Source organism: Ambystoma mexicanum, chromosome 6q (genome assembly GCF_040938575.1).
Source record: "Ambystoma mexicanum isolate Mex_15411 chromosome 6q, UKY_AmexF1_1, whole genome shotgun sequence".
In the NCBI taxonomy this organism is placed as follows: domain Eukaryota; kingdom Metazoa; phylum Chordata; class Amphibia; order Caudata; family Ambystomatidae; genus Ambystoma; species Ambystoma mexicanum.
Window position 1 is genome coordinate 1,117,760,391 of NC_090937.1, and position 20,771 is coordinate 1,117,781,161.

At 47.6% G+C, this 20,771-nt stretch overlaps 1 protein-coding gene across 1 annotated transcript in view; it reads right to left on the minus strand.

Moving 5' to 3' along the window:
- The window catches only part of NIPAL1 (NIPA like domain containing 1), a 258,775-nt gene extending 239,663 nt beyond the window's left edge, over window positions 1-19,112 (minus strand). The window contains exon 1 of the mRNA XM_069631705.1: window positions 18,750-19,112. Coding sequence (XP_069487806.1) covers window positions 18,750-18,801 — 52 coding nt within the window. The 5' untranslated portion in view covers window positions 18,802-19,112. The remainder of the gene's footprint in view (window positions 1-18,749) is intronic.
- Between the last annotated feature and the right edge of the window lie 1,659 nt (window positions 19,113-20,771).

The window sequence follows — 20,771 nt, forward strand, 5'->3', positions numbered from 1 at the left end:
CTGAAATTGTGCACACACAAGACACCCCTTCAAGTATTGGTCGAGGTCCTGCCCCATGTGTGGCCAGTATGTAACCTCTCTTAAGATTTCCAATGTTGTGTGAAACCCCCTATGACCGGCGGTGGCCGCATCATGGGCGTGACTTAACATCAGGCTTCGGAATGAGGTAGGAACCACCCACTGATCGTGGCCAGCTTTGGATTTCCTTACCAACAAACCGTCTTGGATTCGGAACATTTTTGGACATTTCATCAACACTCTTAGGTCCTCTTTCCCAATGTAATCGGTATCCGTCAGGGGAAAGTTCTCAGGGTCCTCAAGGTGTTGGTAAAACTTACCAATAATTGGATCCCCTTTCTGAGCTGTATTTAAATCAGCATCAGGGGTCTCCTTACTCCATTGTGCAATTGAAAGGTCGTTGTGAGCATTTGTCTAGGACCTAGTGATAGCAGTGACCTGGATTTCCCCCAACAGGGACTCAATCTCAATTAGATCCCCTTGGATGGCCCCAGTTTTGGCCAGCTGATCAGCTAAGTCATTTCCAGTTTTGTCTGGTCCCTCTACTTTGGAATGACCCTTGATCTTTTTCCAATAGATGGTCATCTCATTCGAGGTGACCAGATCATCAATGTTTTGGATCAACTTCCCATGTTTCAAGGGTTTGTTGTTAGCACATAACATGCCTCTGGTTTTCCAATTAACCAGGTGCTCCACGAACCCGTTCCGTACATAATCCGAATCTGTGATTATGACCAGTTCGTGGAGTTGATGCTGGACAGCAGTGAGGATGGCCTGATGCACAGCCATCAATTCTGCCACCTGACTACTTCGGGGACCAATTTTGTATCCAGCGGAGGGTTCTGGGGACTCATTCACCCATGCATTCCCTACGCCGGCCACCAGTTCTTTCTCCCCGTTGTTGTCAACATGGTAAGAGCATCCATCCACATAGACAGTGGGCATTCCCTCACACTTGTCTTCTTCAAAGACTTTGTGTGGGGAATTAAGGTATGCCTCCATGTTGTCCTTTATTTTTAGACTTTCGTCCTCGAGACAGTTTTCTCTGGCACAATCATGCAAGTCAGCCAGACCTTGCGCGAGGGGACTCTTCTTGTTTTGGCCATATCTGACCTCCACAGGAAAGCCTTGCATTGACAGAATCCAGGAAGTAATTCGGGAATTACTCACATTTCCGGCCCGGATTCTGTCACTTTGGAGATATTGCAGAGGCTGGTGTGGAGTCTCCACTATGATGTGTTCCCCCTGGATAAACGGGCGGTAATTCTTCAATGCCCACACCGTTGCCAGGAGTGCCTTCTCACAATCATTGAATTTTTCCTCCACAGAGGATAAAGTTTTGCTCGCATAGGAGATTACTTTATTGACCTTGTCATGCTTTTGGTATAATACTGCCGTCAAGCACGTATTAGAGAACCCCGTCTCCAGGAAGAACTCCTTGTTTCTGACAGGGTAAGCTAGGCAAGGCGCTTGTGAGAGGCTTCTTTTGAGTTGTCTTACTGCCTCGGATTGTTCTGGACCCCATTCCCACTTGACCCCCCCCTTTAGGAGATGAATCAGGGGTCTGGTGATCTCTGCGTAGCCCTTAATGAACTTTCTGCTGTAATTAGTCAGTCCAAGGATGCTCCTTAGTTCCCGCAGAGTTGTGGGGTCTTTCAGTTTCTGAAGTGCTTCCACTTTCTTTTCCTGGGGACAGAGGCCCTGAGGAGTAATCTCATGCCCCAAGAAATTAACACGGGTTCTACACCACTGTGCTTTCTGAAAGGAAAGTTTTGCTCCGGCGGCCCTCAACTGTGTCAGAACATAACGGATCTCCGCTATGTGTTCCTCCACAGATGAACTTTTGATGAGGACATCATCTACATAAGCCAGGTTACCCCTCGCACCCAGGTCGGGCATGGCCTTATGTAGGAAAATGTTGAATTCATTGCCGGAGTTGAGGTATCCGAAGGGAGTCCGGGTCCATGTGTACTGCTGGCCCCCAAAGGTAAAAGCCAGTTTGTATTGGTCCTCCCTGCTGACAGGCACGGTCCAGTATCCATTGGTCAGGTCTATTGCAGTGAATACCTGTGACCCCTGAATCTGGGCCAGCCCTTGGTCAATGTACGGCAGAGGCCATCGGGAAGTATGGACCCGTTTGTTGAGCTCCCTGAGGTCAGCACAGAGTCTCCACTGGCTGTTCGGCTTCAATATTCCCAGCACCGGATTATTGAAGGTGCTGTGGACTGGACGGATTATTCCCCGGGACTCAAGGTTCTTAATTATTTCAGTAAGGGACTCCATTGATGCGAGAGGCAAGCGATATTGCTTCACAAACACAGGAGTCATGCCAGGGTCCGTGGGGATTGTTGTTGTGTGGATGTCGGTGCGACCACAGTCATATGAGTCTACCGCAAAGAGATCTCGGAAATCCAAGAAAACTTGTTTCAACTTTTGCTTTTGTTCCAGAGTCACACAGGCATCAGCTAGGTTGACTCTCTCTTCCACCATCTGCCTGAAGCCTGGAAAGACTTCTGGTTTGGCTATTTCAGCGGCCTCCTCCAGCTGGGTGGAGAAGTCCCTGATCAGAGTGCTGATTTGGACTGGAGGCTTCAGGTGGGAAAGGCAGCCCTCATGCACCTGGAAAATCACCTCATCCCTCCTGAAGTCACAAGTCACATCTTCCTTACCATAGGGGCAGGAAGTGTACACCAGGAAGTTCCCCCCATGCCGGGTAAAAATCCTGTCTGGTGTTGTATGGTCCTCACTGTCACTGTCAATGCAGTCCTTGGGGATTGGTCCTAACAGTTCATTTCCAAGATGAATGGAGAAATGTCGGTCATCAACCGCCATTCCAATAATGGTGCCTGCGGCTAGAGTAATACTCTTTAAGTCGCTGTTATCCACCTCTATTGGAATGGTGTCATGTTCTATGTTGACTAATGGAGTTGGGTTTACCCCCAACCCTTGCTGTTGGAGAGAAGCATTTAGATGTATGTAAGCATTAGGGTTTTTCAACTCTTGTCCCCTTTTAACTTTCACTTCCAGGGAGAATTGTCGGGTCCTTTCTGGGATGGTGACTTCCTCTTTAATCTGAATTTCAACTGCATAAGGTAGCAATTGAGCTGACCTAAATGCTTTTTCTGGATCATCAAAGCCCATGGGATTATCCGCTAATCGGGACCAAGCTTTGAAGTTTATTAGGTCCAAACTAATGGCAAAGCGATTGAGAATGTCACTGCCTAAGTAAAAGGCGGCAGGGACGTCTCGCACGACCCAACAATTGTGGACTATGCTCTTGTTGCCAATGGAGATTTTGAGCATACACCTGCTTGGCAGGAGATGTTTGGAATTAGGTGCTTCCAGGTCCATTTCCCATTTGTCTATCAGTTTGAATGTGGGAATGGCTGGATCTTTTGGGAGTTGGCGGAACATGGCTTCGCTGATGAAGCTCTTACCATTGTTCACACACACTCGAGCGAGAACAGAGTCCTTCCCATCATTTAATTGGACAGGGATGAACAACTGCTCTCCAATTTGCTGAATATCAGCCAGGCTCTGAGCTGATTTCACATCTTTCTGGACTATAGGAGTGGGAGTTTCTGATTGCAGATTAGTATAGAATCTCAGAGTGTTTCCCTCCAGCGTGGAGTACCACTTTAGACTGGAAGGAAGGTTGATTTTCAGAAATAGAGAGGACCCTCCATCACCAGTGTGTTGTCCTACTGCTATTACTGTCACATCTGGAATCTGGTTATTCTGGAAGTGAAATTCTACTTGGTCAGATTTTTGTTCAACCATGTGGCAGGTGCCGTTTAAACTAACATGGTTGACACTCTGTTTTAATTTTATTGGTCGGCTAGTCTGGGTCCAGAGGACCTTGTTTACGCAATCTATTAGGGGTGACAACCTTCTCAGGAGGTCATTCCCTAGTAAACAAGGGGTGCCCTCTGGAGTCACTACTATGACCGGGTGTTTCAACTTGTGTCGCCCAATTTTAATGTCCAAATCTGCCGTCCCCTCGACGGGAATTTCCTTCCCGTCAAAGTTCTGGAGTTGCCCAGGAAGAGAGGTGAGAGGAATTTGGTAATTCTCTCCCCTTCCTGCATTCAGTTCGTCAAAGGCCCTTCTGGACAGAAGGGTAGCTTGAGATCCCGTGTCCACCAGCGCTGAAATTGTACCCTGCCCCTGTACTTGTACCGGGGCATAGTATCTTCCCTCCTTCTCCTCAAGGGGGCACAGATAATGCACATTTTTGGACAACTGGTGGGCTAACTTTCTGGTTTTGGACATCGCTAGCGAAGAGATTTGGGCAGAATTCTGTGGAGAGCCTTGGGAATCTGAAAGAAAAAGTTGGCAACTGGAGATCAGAGCCATTTTGGGTTCCCCTGGCTCCGGTTCTGGGCCGCCCCCCCCTTTTTGGAGGCAGTCACCAGGATGGGTTTGAACCAGGGGATTTTCTTGCTGTTGGTTCTGGGATGAGATGGTGGGCGGCGGTAGCTCAGTCTCCACATCTCCCCAGTCTGGATTTGCATCCCTAGGGACCCATTTTTCTTTGGGAGGAGTTCCCCCATCTCTGAAGGAGAAGATCCTTTTCCCAGGATCCTCTGAGGATCCCTCTCCCTCAAATTGGAAGATCTGTACCTCCTCCTCAAACTGAGTCTGTTTGGGTCTTGTGTTTCTCCTACCCCCCCTCTGCTCCTTAGGAGGCAGACTTTCAGGGGCAGGAGATTTTGTTTCCGGTTCCTGGGTTTCCAGGGGCTGTTTACAAGTGAGGAAGGAAGCTTCCTCCAAGGCTTTACACCCCCCTTCCCCTTGTGCCTCCTCCCTGGGAACCGGTGTGTTATCGGGGTGCTGCCCCCGTCATTGTTCTGGAGCACCAGGTCCAGAGTTGGGTGCGTTCTGCGCCGGCACGCTGATCTGAGGGTTCTGCTGAGCCTTCAGTATGTGACCCAGATCCCGCGCCATGTTTTGAACCTGGCGCTCTAACTGGGAAACCCGCTCAGGCTGATACGGGGCCCTGTTTTCTCCCCTGGGCTGATCCCGGGAAGGGTAGCTATCCCTTCTCTGGTAGTACCCCGGGTTGGGAAGATTTGGGTACCCCTCCACCCTTGGCCTCCCCTCTCCCGGATTCAGTGGTCTGGGCTCAGGGAATTGGGGAAAGAAGGATGGATGGTTTTGGGGCTGAAAGTCGGGTGGATATCTGGGGAAAAAGTTCTGCCCAGGGTTTGGTAAATTTCTGCCCTCCTGTGGGAAGTTTGGAGGGAAGTTCCCTGGGTTAGGTGCTTGGCTGGATCCCCCCCTTGGGCTGGAGGAGTCCACACATAACCCAGGATGGGTCGATTTCCCTTGTAACGGGGACTTACATAATCAGGAGAGCGAGGGACCCCATTTGTGGGGCTGCCTCCTTGGCTCCCTGTCTGTGACTAACCCGAGGACCTCCTGGGCCTAGCATTATTAGGTGCAGGTAGGTTTTTAGGCCCCCCCATCTCCAAATCCAAAACGGGGGTGACCTTTACCTCTGCCACCTTGGCAGCAGCAGGGGTGCTGTTGGCTTTGGGGTTTTTCTGGGCATTACTTTTGCTATCTATCGGTTTCTGCACCTCATAGATCCGGGTAGCCTGTTCAATGACCCAGTCTAAAGATCTTTTCTCGTGAAAATCCCTCACGAGCTGGGTCATGATATATTTGGGCAAGGCATGGAAAAACGTATTAATAAATTCCCTGCTATCCGTGCGCACCCTTCTTGTGGTCTGTGCAAAAGCCCGCTTTAACTCCTGCACAAATTCTTGTGGGGCCTGATCCTCCCCACATTGCAAATTGTAGGCCGCCTTGCGAGCCTCTTGAGGATTTCTGTGAACAGAAAAATGTTTCAAGATGGCCGCCTTATAGGTGGACCATCTTAAATGATTTTGGTCCTCCAGCCCCGCAAAGAAACTGGAGTATTCCGGGGAGAAGGTCCACTTTACATATTGAATACAGCTTTGGCTGTCCTTCAAATGGAAAGTCTCCATCATTTGTTCAAACAACTCTAAGTGCTCCCAAACAGAATACTTAGCGTTCTTATGGTAAGGCGTGATGACGCTCCTGATCGCCTTAATCTGCTTTAAGGGGTCCTTCAGCAAGGCCCTTTTTGCCTTATTGGCCTTTTTGGTTCGGGTAACCCTTGTCCATTCGTCCTCGGACTCAGAGGCACTGCTCCCAGATGTTCCCGTCTGTTCTTCCAGGTTTTCCCGGATTCTGCGAGCCTGGGAATGGCTGGCAGAATGTGGGGACCTGGTCTCCTGTGTCCTGCGCAGTTCAGAGGAGTCTTCAGATTCCTCCTTGCTGCCAGGATTTGATGGGTACCCCCTCCACTGACCTAACTGGGCAGAGGTCTTCAGGATGCCCTTAATGGGCCTACTCTCCTGGGGTTCCCCACTGAACTGTACTGTACTTGGGTGCCCATACCCGGATGCCCACCCCTCCATTCCTGAGTGGTACTGGCCTATGAGCCCCATACTCTTAGCTGGATAGTAATCTGCCATCCCTGTGGCCCTGTGCTCATGTGCGCCAGGGGACATGGGGGTGGTAGAGTCCAGGGACTGGGGGAGATGAAGGCCCCTGGTGTTAGGGCTCCTGCGGTTATGGTCAGGAGTCTCTCTTTCCCAGCGGACCTCATCTCTATCCGCCCCTGCTCCCTGTTGCAATGCAAGAGCCTGCATTTGTGCTTTCAGTTCCTCTGTTAAGGCCTTACTCGACTCTATCAGTTTCTCCTGCATCGCTACCTGTTGCTGGAGCCTCTCATTGTGCTGGCAGAGAGCCTCATTTTCCCTCTGTACTTCCTGGTTGGTCCTGGAGAACTGGGCCAGTCTTTGCTGCAGGAGGGTTACCTCCTGAGCTGTGTCCCTATTGGCCTGCTCCTTTCTTGCTAGAGCATCCTCCACCCTCCTGGTGTGCTCTAGCAAGTTCTGGTGTTCTTTTTGGAGGTCACCCAGTCCCTGGTGGGCCAGGTGATTTTCTTCCATTTTTCTTTTTAAATGGCAGACTTCCTGGCCTAAGGTATCCCTTTCCTGACTAAGAGCCTGCATCTGTGCCGCCAGGTCGTCCCTTTGCCTTTGGAAGGCACCAGCATTCTGGTGCTCCTGATCAAACTCTGCCTGGGTATCCAGGTCTTTCAGAATTAGTTTGTTGCTCTCTGCCTTCACTCTATCTAGGTGGCCTTGCAGGGTGACTACCTGCTCAGCAAATACCCTGTTGAAGTCCAGTTGTTGCTCCAGCTTTTTCTGGTTTTGCAGTAGGGAATCCAAACCTTCTTGGTATTCCTTCTGCAAGGCCAGAAATCTGGTATCCTGTTCTACCTTTTCCTGTTGCAGCACATCCATATCCTTCTTTATTTTAATGATGTGCTGCCTACTATCATCTTCTGACTCCTGGCTCCTCTGCAGCCTCTGCTCAGAAGAGACCAGGTCAGATTTGACCTTCTCTAACGCCATCTGTTGCCTATTTGCCAGATTTTGGCTTTCAGCACATCTATCCTGCATGTCTCCCATATATAGGTACAGGTATGCCGCTATCCTAACAATCTTGTCGTGTTCATCTTTGGCCTTAGGAGCCATATATAGTTCACTCAGGGCCACATGTAATGGACCCTGATCTCTCCATAAGTCTGACCCTGTTTCAGTGACCTGTCGCGTGATGGCCTGCAACCAGGCATCCTGGCCCTGTTCGGTCCATTCACCTCTCACAAATAGCTTATGCAAGAGGTGCTCTCTGGCTATTTTCATATCTACCAAGGTCGTCATTCTAGAGATTGGTCTCTGTCCTGACTTACAGAAGTTAGTATTTTATTTTTGCAGAACAGAACTTTTCCTGGAGTGTCCCTTTTGAGGAATGCTTTAAAGCGTAACACAGCGTGGTGATCAAACCGGATATGTGTATCTGGTCAGCTGGCACACTGTATTAATCTGCACAAGTGGTATTCTAACCCAGAATCCCGGATACGAGCCCCCACTTTGTAAGAGGATTCAATTCAACACTACAGCTTAAGTCAACGCCTAGTCTATAATACTGAATGAAAACCCTTATTGATATATCTTTATGTCCAGTTCATGCGTTCTGGATGACTACCCCTATATAACACCCCTCTCTTGGAATCCTCCTGACCCCACTGAGCCAAGAAGTAGTTCTGTTTTGCAAGTTAAAAGGTTTATTTGATAATTTAAACAATAGATATAGATATCACGCTTTATAGTAAATTAATAATTGAAGATCACACTTAATCTGATATGATAAATATTAACAACGGAGAATCTGGCACTAGCACACTTCTTTATAATCACTAATGAGTTGACATGAAATGGATAAGATAGCACACTGGTAAATAGGAACAAAAGAAGAAGGTGGTAAAGAATGCTTTATGTAAGCTCAGGTGGATGCACTATTCAATGAATGCAGTACAGAAAATACTCAATATGATTTCAACCAAACAATGTAATCACTTTTCTCTGGCTATTCACTCCCCCCCTTGATGCAAGGCAAGGAAATGGAAGGAAAACACACAGTTCTCAGAAATGCAATCAAATGTGATTCAGTTCACCCCAGCAAGCTTAGACTACAGAAGTTTGAAAACACAGGCAAAATGCTTTGATATGTGCTAGCAATGGAGTGAAAATATGTTAAAATGCTTTTAATTCATTCTAGGAGGTTCAGGGTGAGTGAAATCAAGTTAATATTAGCTCAGGCTCACTCTTGCAATGATTCAGGGATAGTTTTTATGAGGCAAACGATTTTCTGGCAAATAGAAGGCAAGCAAACTGCTGTTTCACACGTTGAGAAATTTGCAAATCGCGGCAAAATTCGTGGATGCGTGTTCCGCGATTGCGGTAAAACTATAGGGGGTAGGAATGCGGTTCTAGGTTCGTAGGAAAGCCACGATTCTAACCTTTCAGATGAAAGTTATTGCAAGTCTCTAGCACAAACGGTTGCAGAGATATGAGTGATTAAATAACGGTCGTTTTTCAGATTTGAAATTTTAAAAGCTCAAAATGACAAGTGACAGATTTTGCAGCTAGAATGACAGGTGACAGATTTGGAGCTATCAGGCAGTTCTACTTAGGTTAAATAGATTGAATTAGATGAATTTAAACTAAGAGATTGGTTCTACACAGTTCTGCTGGGTACTCACACTATATTCTTGAATTAAATGGGCCTCATCACGGATCTGGTCAGGGTTTTAGACTGGGCTCTGGTCTCTCTCTGGGCACAGCGTCTGGTCTCTGGAACTGCTCGCTCTCTGGTCTGGTCTCTTAGTTCTGGATAGATTGAAGTCTCTAGTTTGGCTTTCTGGAGGTTGATGAATTTGAAGTCTGGATCTCTGGATGTTGTATGGTCCGGCAGAGCGCGTTGCAGCAAATGGAATTGAAGGTCCCTATCTGTCCTGTCTGTCTGCTTTTATGTGTTTTGAGAGTGGGTGGGTATGTTGGTCATAACTAAACTTGCCCCTCTCACTTGTCATTGGTCAAATTTCCATTCCTCACTTGATTGGCGAAGCTAAGTTGTGTCAGAGTGATGTCATTTTATGGCTTGCAGATAGGACACTCCTCTGTCAGATTGCACACATTCTATATTTGATAACAAAAGACATATTTCACAGTTACACAGTTGCTAGAAACTACATATACATGGTGTGACTGAATTTAGCCATGTCTCTGTCCAAATCTGTTGTTTCTAAGAGCTTGCATTCAGAAATGGCACATAATTGACTTTTTAACTGATTTTTCAATTTCTGACATTGACCCAACTTTACATACATGTGCGCAGGGAGTATGGACATTAACTGATGAAGTTTCAGATTTTTAACATGCATACATTTAGAGTTATATCCACTTTTCCGCTGACACCCCCCTGAACATACCACCGGTTCTAAAAACCTCTTAAACTGTGGGCAGAAAAATCACAAGAATTATGGTATCATTTATAAAATTTTCACATGTCCGCTCTATGAGTTATTCATCTTTTTAGAGTTATGTTCTGGCTCCAAAGGGGTGTGGTTTACCCTCAGCACAAGGTTGAATTTCTGGTTTTTCCAGTTCTGCCAAGCCAGCTTGCTCTCACAGGCAGTGCTCCTCCCAGCTTCTGCCAAGAGGAAGCTACATTTTACGACCGCTGTAATAAAACCTTTGCCTGAGTCAAGACAGGCTTTGTTCAGAGCTCCTGTAGAGCACAGGTAATTCAATCAGGGAAGTGTCATATCCCTTTTGGTGTGAGCAGCAAAAGGGCAGCTAGGCCTGGGAACACAGCTGTGACTCAAGTTTCACTCCTGATGGGGGTAGTTGCCAGGCAGAATTCAGTTCCTTAAGCCAGACTTTCAGCTAACTGTCATGTTTTTTTGTTGCTTTTTAAATTAACTTGCAATTTTACACATGCAGCTAGAATGCTGATTCTAAGTGCAACACTATGACATTTCAACAGTTACAAGGGCATGTGACACCAAACATAGGTCACTCATTTAATCTAAACATTTTCGATTTTAGTGTCTTTAAATCCAGTGCAACTTAAACTGCTGACTCCATAGCTCAGCCAGTTTTGTTATAAGCATCGTTCTGGGCTCTTCATTTCCCAGATTTTGTAGGCACACAAAACTCCATTCTGCCAAATGTCTGCTGGTGTCCAGTGAGTTTTTAGATGTGTTGCAATGTTTAAAATAGACAGTTTGAGCCTGCCTTCAGAGAAACACAGGGTGGTTTTAAACTGCCGGCTTTTGGATAGTGGTGAGTACTGGTACTGCACCCATTTTTGGGATTTAAGAAAATGAATTCCCAACAGTTATGGGTTTGCTTTTGGCAATCAGCATTGCCATTCCCAATGGTTTCAGACTACTGTGTGGGTAGTCCAATGGTGGTTTTAGGCAGTTTCCTTCTGTGCCCATAACATCGGCAAAAATGAGTGGCAGCCTATTCTTCATGCATTTCCCTGTGCATTTTCTGGGAAGCTCTGGCCATCATGATGTTTTCCATGTCAGTACTGCACAGTTTTGAGGTATGGCTCGGATGCATGGGTAAATACATCCCACACTGTAAACCACTATGATGTCAAGCCCAAAATACCTGCAAAGATCTCATGTAGCTGCACCCACATTGCATGGCAGCATTGCCACTGCAAATTACTTTCATGAAGCTGTGCCCAGAATCTATGCCAGCATTGCCACTTTAGATCTCTTTGATGTTGTTGATGCACTATACATGCCGACATTGATTGTAACGGACTTTCATTTGTGGCCCACTTTCCCCCTGTAAACAAACACATCTATGCATTGTAGTTACACTCTCACACGCACACACATAGACACACAATCAGTCACAGATATACATACACATATATAAACACACACAGACTCACTGGCGTAACTGGAGCCCCTGCAACCCCTGCAGTGCGGGGGCCCTGTCCATGTCATGGGAGGGGCCCCTCAGACAAAGAAAATATTTTTTATTGCAAAACAATGTAAAAACAGAAAAAAGAACGTTTCTTTTTTAAATCATTCTGCCTTCATAAGAATTTTTTTTACAGAAATTATTTCTTTATGAAGACAGAGTGACTAAAAAAAAGATTCTATTTCTTTATGAAGTCCGAAGGCTCCCCCAACTCATGACGTGGAAGCAGGAGCATGGGGCGGGAGCCCTGTAATTTCAAAAAGGAATAGGGCCTCATTACCGACAGTGTAACACCATTTCTGACACATAGCTTCCCGGTGCTACCGGGACACTACAAGTCCCGGCGGACCGGGAAGCTAGGTGCAGAAAATGTTAGTCCCCATGGGTTCACGGAAGCACTTGCGCCGTCACTAACGGTGCCAGTGCTTCTGTGATGAGTCTGCCTACTGGGGCCGCTGTGCCTGCCAGGGTCAGACCTGTCGGGTGCAGCGGCCCCAGCAGGCAGACTCTGAGTGTGGCGGTCCGGAAACAAGGCTGCCAGTAAGCTTACCGACACCCTTGTCTCCAGACCGCCACACTCGTAATGAGGCTCATAGTTTCTGTTTGAAGTCACTTTGCCGGTTTGGTCCTTTAGTGGAAATAATTTCTTTATGAAGTCAGAGTGACTTCAAAAAGAAACCATTTATTTTTGAAGCAAGGGGACTCCCCTCTACCCCATGACATGGGGGCCTCCCAATCCTCTGCAGATGACGGAAACAAGCATTCCTGGCTACTGCAGGGAGCTGATGGTCTCGTTCCCTGGACCAACGGATTAAAGGTAAGAAAATGTATTTTCTTTAAATGTGTCCATGCATGTAAGTGTGTGTATATGTATTTATATAATGTAATGTGTATTCATGGTTGCATCATGCGGCCTGGATATGCCTGTGTGAGTGTATAGTGATAGTGTGCACACTCAAATGTATGAGTGGCTGGGTGTGCGTGTATGAGTGTATGGTGAAAAGGTGCACACTTAAATGTATGGGTGGCTGCCTGAGCGTGCCTGTATGGTGAAAGGGTACACACTCAAATGTATGGGTGGCTGGGTGTGCATGTGTTTGTGTGTGTGTGTGTGCATGTGCATGGTGAATGGTGTGTGTGTTTGTGTTCAGGGGCTCAGCAAAACCTAAATTTCGGGAGACGGCTAAGCCTTCAAATGTTGGGAGAGGCGCTAACTTCACGAGTGGTGTGGGAGGGGCAACCTTCTTTGCGCATTCTAATGAGACTATTCTTGTGCAACTTCAATGTTACAAGTAGTTACCTCTCTCCTTTAAGTCTGAAAGTATGCACTTATGGACAGCTGTGAGAATGAGCGGCCTCTTGTCCCCTCTCTACCCTTCCAATCACTCCCCTGGCTTGCAAGCACTAAACCCACATCACAATTTCAACTGCCTAAAAAGGAACAGTGAAATGCTTTACGTTATTATTTGCTGGGCCTTAATGACAAAACACAGGCGCCGTATAACATCTGTGTCCTGTTCTGTCCGGCAACAGTTTTGTAGGTCAGCCAGGTTGAGTCAACATAGCCCATAATTTCAGGGGTTGGGGGAGAGGACTGAAGCCCAGACAGATCAATGGTGTTGTGTAACTGCTTGTGTTTAATGCCATGATTACCTATTGGTAATTTTCATTACTTGTATCCCCATTCTTCCTCATTCCAGTACTTGTGTATGAGGCACTTTGCCTCATACACAAGTACTGGGATGAGGTAGCGGGACACGGAGGTAATGCCTGGCTTAGTTACCTGTAATCTTCATTACTTCTAGCCCCACTCTTCCTCATCCTTGTACTTACCTATGAGGGAAGGTGCCTCATAGGTCAGCACTGGGACAAGGAAGAGGGACGTGGAGGTAATTATGGGCCGATGTGCTGATTTTGGGAGTTGGAGCAGGGGGGTTGGAGGGAGAAGGGTTATGTGGGGGCAGGGATTGTGAGATAAATCGCAATGGCAATCCATCTCCAGGCTAAGCAGGCATGAAATGTGGTATTAGTGGCTAGAGATGCGTTTTGGTGCAGCCAGTCTAGTCATTTCTTAGTTTGGCTTGACTTTCTTTAACAGGGCATCTCTGATAAAGCAGTTCTGCTAAATATAATTACCTGGCTCGACTGGCATTTGGTTACTGCCAGTCTAGCCGTTTCTTACTGTGGCATTGTATATTTGTCTGGGCATCTGTGATAAAACAACCATAACGGTTATTGCTTCGACTGCCATTTTGGTGCAACCAGTCTAGGTATGTCTAAATATGGCCTGGCATTCTTTACTGTAATATGTTATTATGCGTCTAGACTGGTCTACGTTGTACAGCCAGTTGGACATGTTTTCATTGTGGCATTGCATTTTTAATAGCAAAGCAGTCAATTAATGAAAGCATTAATGCTCCTGTGCACTGTTGGTGCCTTGCATGTATTGGATTTTTGGACTGGTGTTACCCTACAAAACAATTGCAAACGCTCTGGCTTTTTAGCCAATTTTTCTCAGAAAGTGTGCTGTATAATGCATTTAAACACACATATATATATATATATATATATATATATATATATATATATATATATATATATATATATATATATATATATATATATATATATATATGCTGCTCCTAGTACAGTGTGCGGCATACCCTTGAAGCAGCACGCTTGTGCGTATTGCGCAAGCGTGGTAATATAGGCCGGCCCAGAGTGTGGTGTGACCCATGATTTGTTGCTGAACTGGGGGTGGGGAGGCCCTCAGCATGGCTTGCAGGGGGGGCCCAAATGTTGTGTTACGCCACTGCACAGACTTGCACACTCACACATGTGAGCACTCATTCAACCTCAACCTATTGAACACGCATGTAGGCACACAGAGCCACAAGTCCATCAGGTGGGGGTACATTTTCTCAAGTGTGTTCTAGGACTAGGGGCTCTGGTATTTTTGCAAAAGATACATTTTACAGATGCAACATGATCTTCAAAGGGTTTCCATCAGCACCACCAACACAGCGGGTTCACATCCTACATTGCAGGTCCTAAACAGCCCTGTCGCCTGTTAGAAGTGTATCTAATGTAATGAGGAGGTAATGGCCTCTGTAGAAAGCTGGCCTGACCGGTCAAGCAAAAAGGCCAGAGCAAAGCACGGGCATTTGACGAGGTTTTGGAGCTGTTACGGGCTCAATAATCCGTAGCTGCGGTAATTTAAGTATTTGGCACTGTGGACAGTGCCATGTCCAGACTCTTTTGTCTGGAGTGGCCCAAGTGGGGCACTGACTTATGCAGGGGTGGCACGAAGTATGAGCACACACACACATAATGACCATAGTTCAGGATAATAGGGTGGCCAATCAGATTCCAGGGGTAGCACGTGCCACCGCAGGCCACTTCCTGGACACGCCTATGACCATGGCCTCACACCCAAAGTTTATTTTTGTGGAGAGAAGGCTCAGCACGCACCGTGCAAGCTGTTTGTCCACAAAAATAAAGAAAACACAATAAACATGGTGTGAGGCACATTAGACAGGAAGCTCAAGGGTGTGTAATTTGTCCATGTTAACAGCAGCCTTCAGGTGAAGAAGGTCGGCGTGGCTAAAGGTGGAAAGAAGGGGCGGGTAAGTGTTTTGTTTTGTTTTGGGTTAGAAGACTTTGAAAGGGGAAAAAGGATACCCAGGTCCATAGAGGGAGTGCAGTAGAGCAGCCATCAGCCATCAGATTGCTCCACACACAGCAATTATTGCTGGATTTAGCCCCTGATCCGAGCGAGCCAAATTATGGAATGAGCTACCTGTTATCCTTAGGCATGTTGAGAATCACCTCCAATTTCACCGTTTTCTGAAAACGCTGCTCTTTTAGATAGCTGCTACTCATTAGTCTTCTGTGCGCTGTCCTCGCGCCATGATGCCCTTGGGTGACTGTGCATGTTACAAATGCTCATAACATGACATAAAATGGACATCACTATAGGCATGATGTTCCTAAAGAGGGGGACCCTGGTGTGGTCCTCCTGACAGTCACCCCATTTGCAGCCCGTAGGCAGAGAAATTAGAAATGCACATCACTCCTAGGCCCTTTATTGCCATTGTTGATGTATCGCAGATGTGAGAAACGTTACTCTCTCAGACAACCATTCAAACCGTACCCCATCGATGACATGAAAGAGATACACTTGTCATTGATCGAGCAAGTTGGCTGACTACTAACAGAGCTGATGATGTCTTCATCAACATCACTGTCACCACTGACATCATGCCATAGATGCATTACATATGAAGCATATAGGCATCCATGCACAAAGATACACGAACACGTCAGTTTATTGCTGATAGACACGAAACAAATGCTTATGACTCATAATAGTTAGAGGACCGACAACCTACACCAGCACCTCTTTAAGCTATGCGGAAACAGCAAGACGCCCAAGAATACATACATTTAGCTTGCGACTAACATTGACGGCCATAAGAACCAAGATGGAAGCCATAGGTTCATTGAAGTGAATGGGGAAAGAAAGGCAAAATTCAGAATGCAGACAGGCAGAGCTTCCAGTGCAGGCACTGTGCACAGCATCGCCAAGGACAAGCAGAGACCAAAAATGTCCAGTTCACACAGACAATAGAGCACCTGCGAGAATACAAGCTCAAATCCTCATAATTACAGACAGGAGAGCTCCATTTCATGATCCCTACACAGGTGATCTGAAAGAGCAGGACAGAGCCTATTCATTCGAGGTAGATGGCAGAAGAGCTGTTCCCATCGAACCAGAGCTGGAAAGATACAGCTACTATACAAGTTCAGAAGCTGGATGTACTGTCTCAGGGCTTAGGCGATCAGAGGCGGCAACATGTTGGTAACATACAGCACCTTCGCGATCACTCCCATTGCCTTGAGAGTTTCACTCAGCCTGGTAGCTGTCCAAAGTCCCAAGGCTGGGGAACCCTGTTCTGTCCAATCCTTAACTACCTTTCACGTTAAGTATATTTTGTTGCAGCCACCAATAATATCTCTGCTAACCTGCAACTTTGTATTTGTTGCATTCAGAGATGGTCCTAGGAGGAGTCACCAGACATGGCTACCCATTGGTTATACTAACCCCTATATATTACATATATAGTTTTCCTAAACTGACCAATTCCCTTCCCTGATAGGATTGGGGTGTGGACCGTGTTTTTGTGATGTTATTTACAGTTAAAGTGATGTGACACACGTTTGGAGGATGAGAGCTTTGAAGACGTTATGTTGTTCAATTGCCGCCCTTGTCAGTTTGATTGATATGAAAGACAGTAAAACTTTGCACTGTGTTTTTAGTCTCCGTCCTTGCGGCATAGTTTGTTGGGCCCAAGCACCATCTTGCTGGCAATCGGGGTAACTGCTAAGAGGGCTCCTGCCGCTCTATTACATTCCTGTGACAGAATATTCAAAACAGAGGCATGTCTGCTGTTGAACATGGGATTCAGAGTGTACATGGGGAACATGACATTGTGGTGCTACTGGCCAGCATGGGACAGGCCTTTTTAGCACTTGTTAAATTGCTCCTGACCTTTACAACTTCATTTGTTACTGCACACAAGGGGTTCCCTTTCAAAGAATTAACCATAACAATTCATGGCTCTTGAAAACCAACCGAGATGTACAGGTGCCATGGTGCGATTTACGTGAACTCAACCCGTCAGAGCTATTTACCATACATTATGTATTTACGGTAGGTAGACATATTGTGGTACTTACATAGCACACTCATGAAATTATTGAGACTGGTTAACGCATTTCCTTAAGACTTATTTGTCCAGAGGTGGGTTGCCAGTACAGAATATGCCCGACCCCTGGCCCTGGAAATCATGAACTATAGAAGCCAGACGAAAGCGGATCTGCGTGATTACTACACAGCAAAAATTGTGAATCCAAAAATATCGAATTCCAAAATCGCACTACGCAGTGATCACATAGATCACTTTCCAGTCATCCGCATCCCTCTACCCCTCACACTACGTTTTCCGCGGCACCGACAGAAGTGTGCCATCGACTCTCCTCTATCCTTGCATCGTCAGTTCCCCCCCAATAACGTGGGTCAGAGCTGGCGCAGCAGGGTCCCTTTTTCAGTTTTCTTTTATTGTCCCCCGCAACCTCTTAAGCCTATAATGCCAAACAAGGTAAGCAGGGTCCACCCCCTCAACCCCGGCTCCCCTTGTTTGATATTAAATGGTAAATGCGCATTCACCATTTGGTTTTTGTTTTTTTTCGTGCGAAACGAGGAAAGCAATTACTTTAAAACAACAAAAATATCCTCCCCAGCAGTACAATGTCCCACAGGCTTGTGGGTAGATATTTAAGGCTGCATACCTGCCAGGGTTGCCCAAGCATGCCCCTGAGCTCCCCATGCGCCCAACACTACTTGATCTCTGTAGTAATGGAAGCTACAATTCTTCCAAAACGGTCTTGGAATACTAATGCGTAGTGTGCTGTCCCAGCACTCACTCTTCTGGGTTCTAGAAGATAGTCCATGTATAGTGGAATAAGACGCGCCCACGCGTACAGAAAGCCTTTCCTCTCAGCTGACTTCACTCTTGCTCTCCTTCCCAGCAGACTCTGAAGCCAGGCTGTATGGCTTCCCAAGGGGGGGGGGGGTAAAACACGCCAGACAGGGCCTGACACTTAGATAACTACTTAAAGTGGGGATGTGACGCCGTGCAAAAGCATAGTCACATACCATCTGCGCTAGCATGGTGGCTCCCTTGGCACTGATGCAAGTTTAGAATGATTTGTAAATATTCATTTGAATAGCATTGATATTCACTCGGAACGTGAGCGTGACAGAACACCGCGGTCATAACGTCGAGTGTCTAAGCACCGAACTGGTGCTTTCTCTTCTTGGGGTGGTGGGTGGCTGCACCAAACGCCCATTCATTGCCCCCCCCCTCCCGATTATCCATCGATACGTCCCATTCCCAAGCCTCAGTGCTGCTGGGGGCTCCAGCCTCCCGCAGGTCAGTCCTTATAATGTGTGCGACTTTTTTACCCCTCGATATTATGACCCGTTGGAACACAGCACGTGGGGGTATACGAATATATCACGAGTCAAAAGTTACTTGGCTCTGGAGCACCGGACTGTGTAACCAGCACACCCGGATTTTCGAGTTTACCCGCAGTTCGGGGAGGTCTGTTTGGTGCTGTGTCTCTGGCTACAGCCGCGGCCGCTCCGGAGCACTCTGGTCATCTCTACTCGTTTCATATTTGCGTGATTACCTCAAAAAGAGAGTCGAGATTATGGCCAACAGCGGAGCGACGCTGCTGCTTTTCAACTAACTTCAATATTGCAGTAAATGCACGTACCTTTTTCACAGGTGTTGACGGATGAATCAATAATTGCATCGGTGTACCCCATGCTGTCTGTCCAATGTGGGCAAGTCGTCCAGCGGAACTCCTTCCAGTGGTGGGACTTGATGTGAAAGGCTGGGTGTGTTGCTTCCCCCCTGCCCCCGAGTGCCAGTCAGGCTTCAGTGCGCTTCCCCTAAAGGTTCTCTGATTCCGAAGGCGGCTGCCTGTGCCCAAAACGCGCACCTGTGCTCGCCTCGGACCCCTGCGCTCATCTGCTCACCAGAGCTGCCTATGCAAACACGCCCAGTAAGTGTCCTGCGCTGCACACCTACCCGGAGACGTGTGATTTGCATGCAGGGCGGGGCCCCATCCATGGACCGATGGTGGGTGGGTATCGGGGCGTGAGAGGCCGAGGTGTCCGGCCCCACCCTGGCGGCAGTGTGCCACCATAGGAGGGCCAGCACCTCCCAGCTCCAGACACTCTTCTCGCAGCCTGACAACAGCCAAGCCAGCACGAGGGAGGGCAGTGCCACCCAGCTCTGGTGATATTACATCAGAGAAACGACCCTGTCATTGTCATTGTCCCGCCGGCGATGAACTCTGTTAACCATTCACAAGACTCTCACTTACCAGCTTTTATCGGCTTTTATCGCTTTCCTTTTCCATTGTGAAATTATAGCAGACTCTCGAGCGGCGTGGAAGAGACATCGGGGCTTCATGGCACACAAGCAGGACAAACACGAGCCCTCCGGGCATTTGAAGAGCAAAGGTCACGCTGCAACCCAGCTGCGCAGAATGCGATACATCAGGCGCGTTCATATCCCGATTCAAGCTGCCTCTGGAGAGGACGTGTGGCGGGTCTGGAAACGGCCGCTCTCACACAGGCAGGGCAAGCGACACTGCATGCCAACACCACGAGCGAGGCACACCATCCAGCGAGTAAATGGAATGGATGGCATTCACCAACTGAATCTTGATGGCACAGTAGAAAAGTACGAGCACCAAAACATAGGATAGTTTGATAGTTTATTTGTGTAGCGCCTATCACACATGTGCTTCACAGCACTTCAAGGTAAAGGAGGGAGCAAGGGAAAAATACAATGGGCCGCATTATGAGGTGGGCGCGGTGCCGGTAATCCCTTACCACCCTATTCCGATGTCCCTTAGCGGGTCCCTTCCTCAACACCTGGTTTTACCAGGCGTTATGGAAGGGACCCGTTAAGGGACTTCAGAGCTAATTAGCTCCATCCCCATTCCCATTGAGCCCTATGGGGGCTCGAATGGGAATAGGGAATGGTTCCCGGAATGGGGATTTACCGGGTCCTCCAAGGTCGGAATGACCCGGTAAGTCCCTATTCCGGGAACACGGACCCGGAATGCGGTAAGGAGGTAGCCATGGCGCTAATAGCGCCATGGCTACATCCTACCTCGTAATGAGGCCCAATGACATTCTTACAAGGCCTTGAGACAATAAGAATGAGAAATGAACTATTGTACTAGGCCGGATGACATTTCTGGTAGTGCTGGAGATTGACAAAGGGTGGGGGGAGGGAGAGGAACCAGGGCTTTAAGTGGGCCAGCGCCAGCCGGGGCTGGGTCCCTGCAGTCTCCAGAAAGGGCTCCCGAGCCAGGGCCCTGCGGGAGCCCTCCTCTGACTAGCCCCAGCCAGCCGACACCTCAGGCAGCCCGTGTATAGATTGCACGGTTACACAAGCTGCCTGCCGGTGTCCGCACTTTGGTTTAGAAAAAAGAAAAGGCACCCTTTTCTTTTTTCTAAACCGAAGTACTGACACCTGCAAGTAGCAGGCGTAAGTGTGCAGCACAGGCTGCCTGGTGACTACGTACTCGAAACAGGAGGAGGGCTGGACTGGCCAGCTCTCCTTTTGTTTAGAGTAACTAGTCATCACCCAGCATGATGCTGGTTGATGAATAGTTACTCTAAACAAAAGGAGAGACTGGGCCCTCCAGCCCTCGTGCTGTTTTAAGTACAGAGACACCAGCAGCAGGCACACCTTTCATTCAAGGAGCCCATGGTTA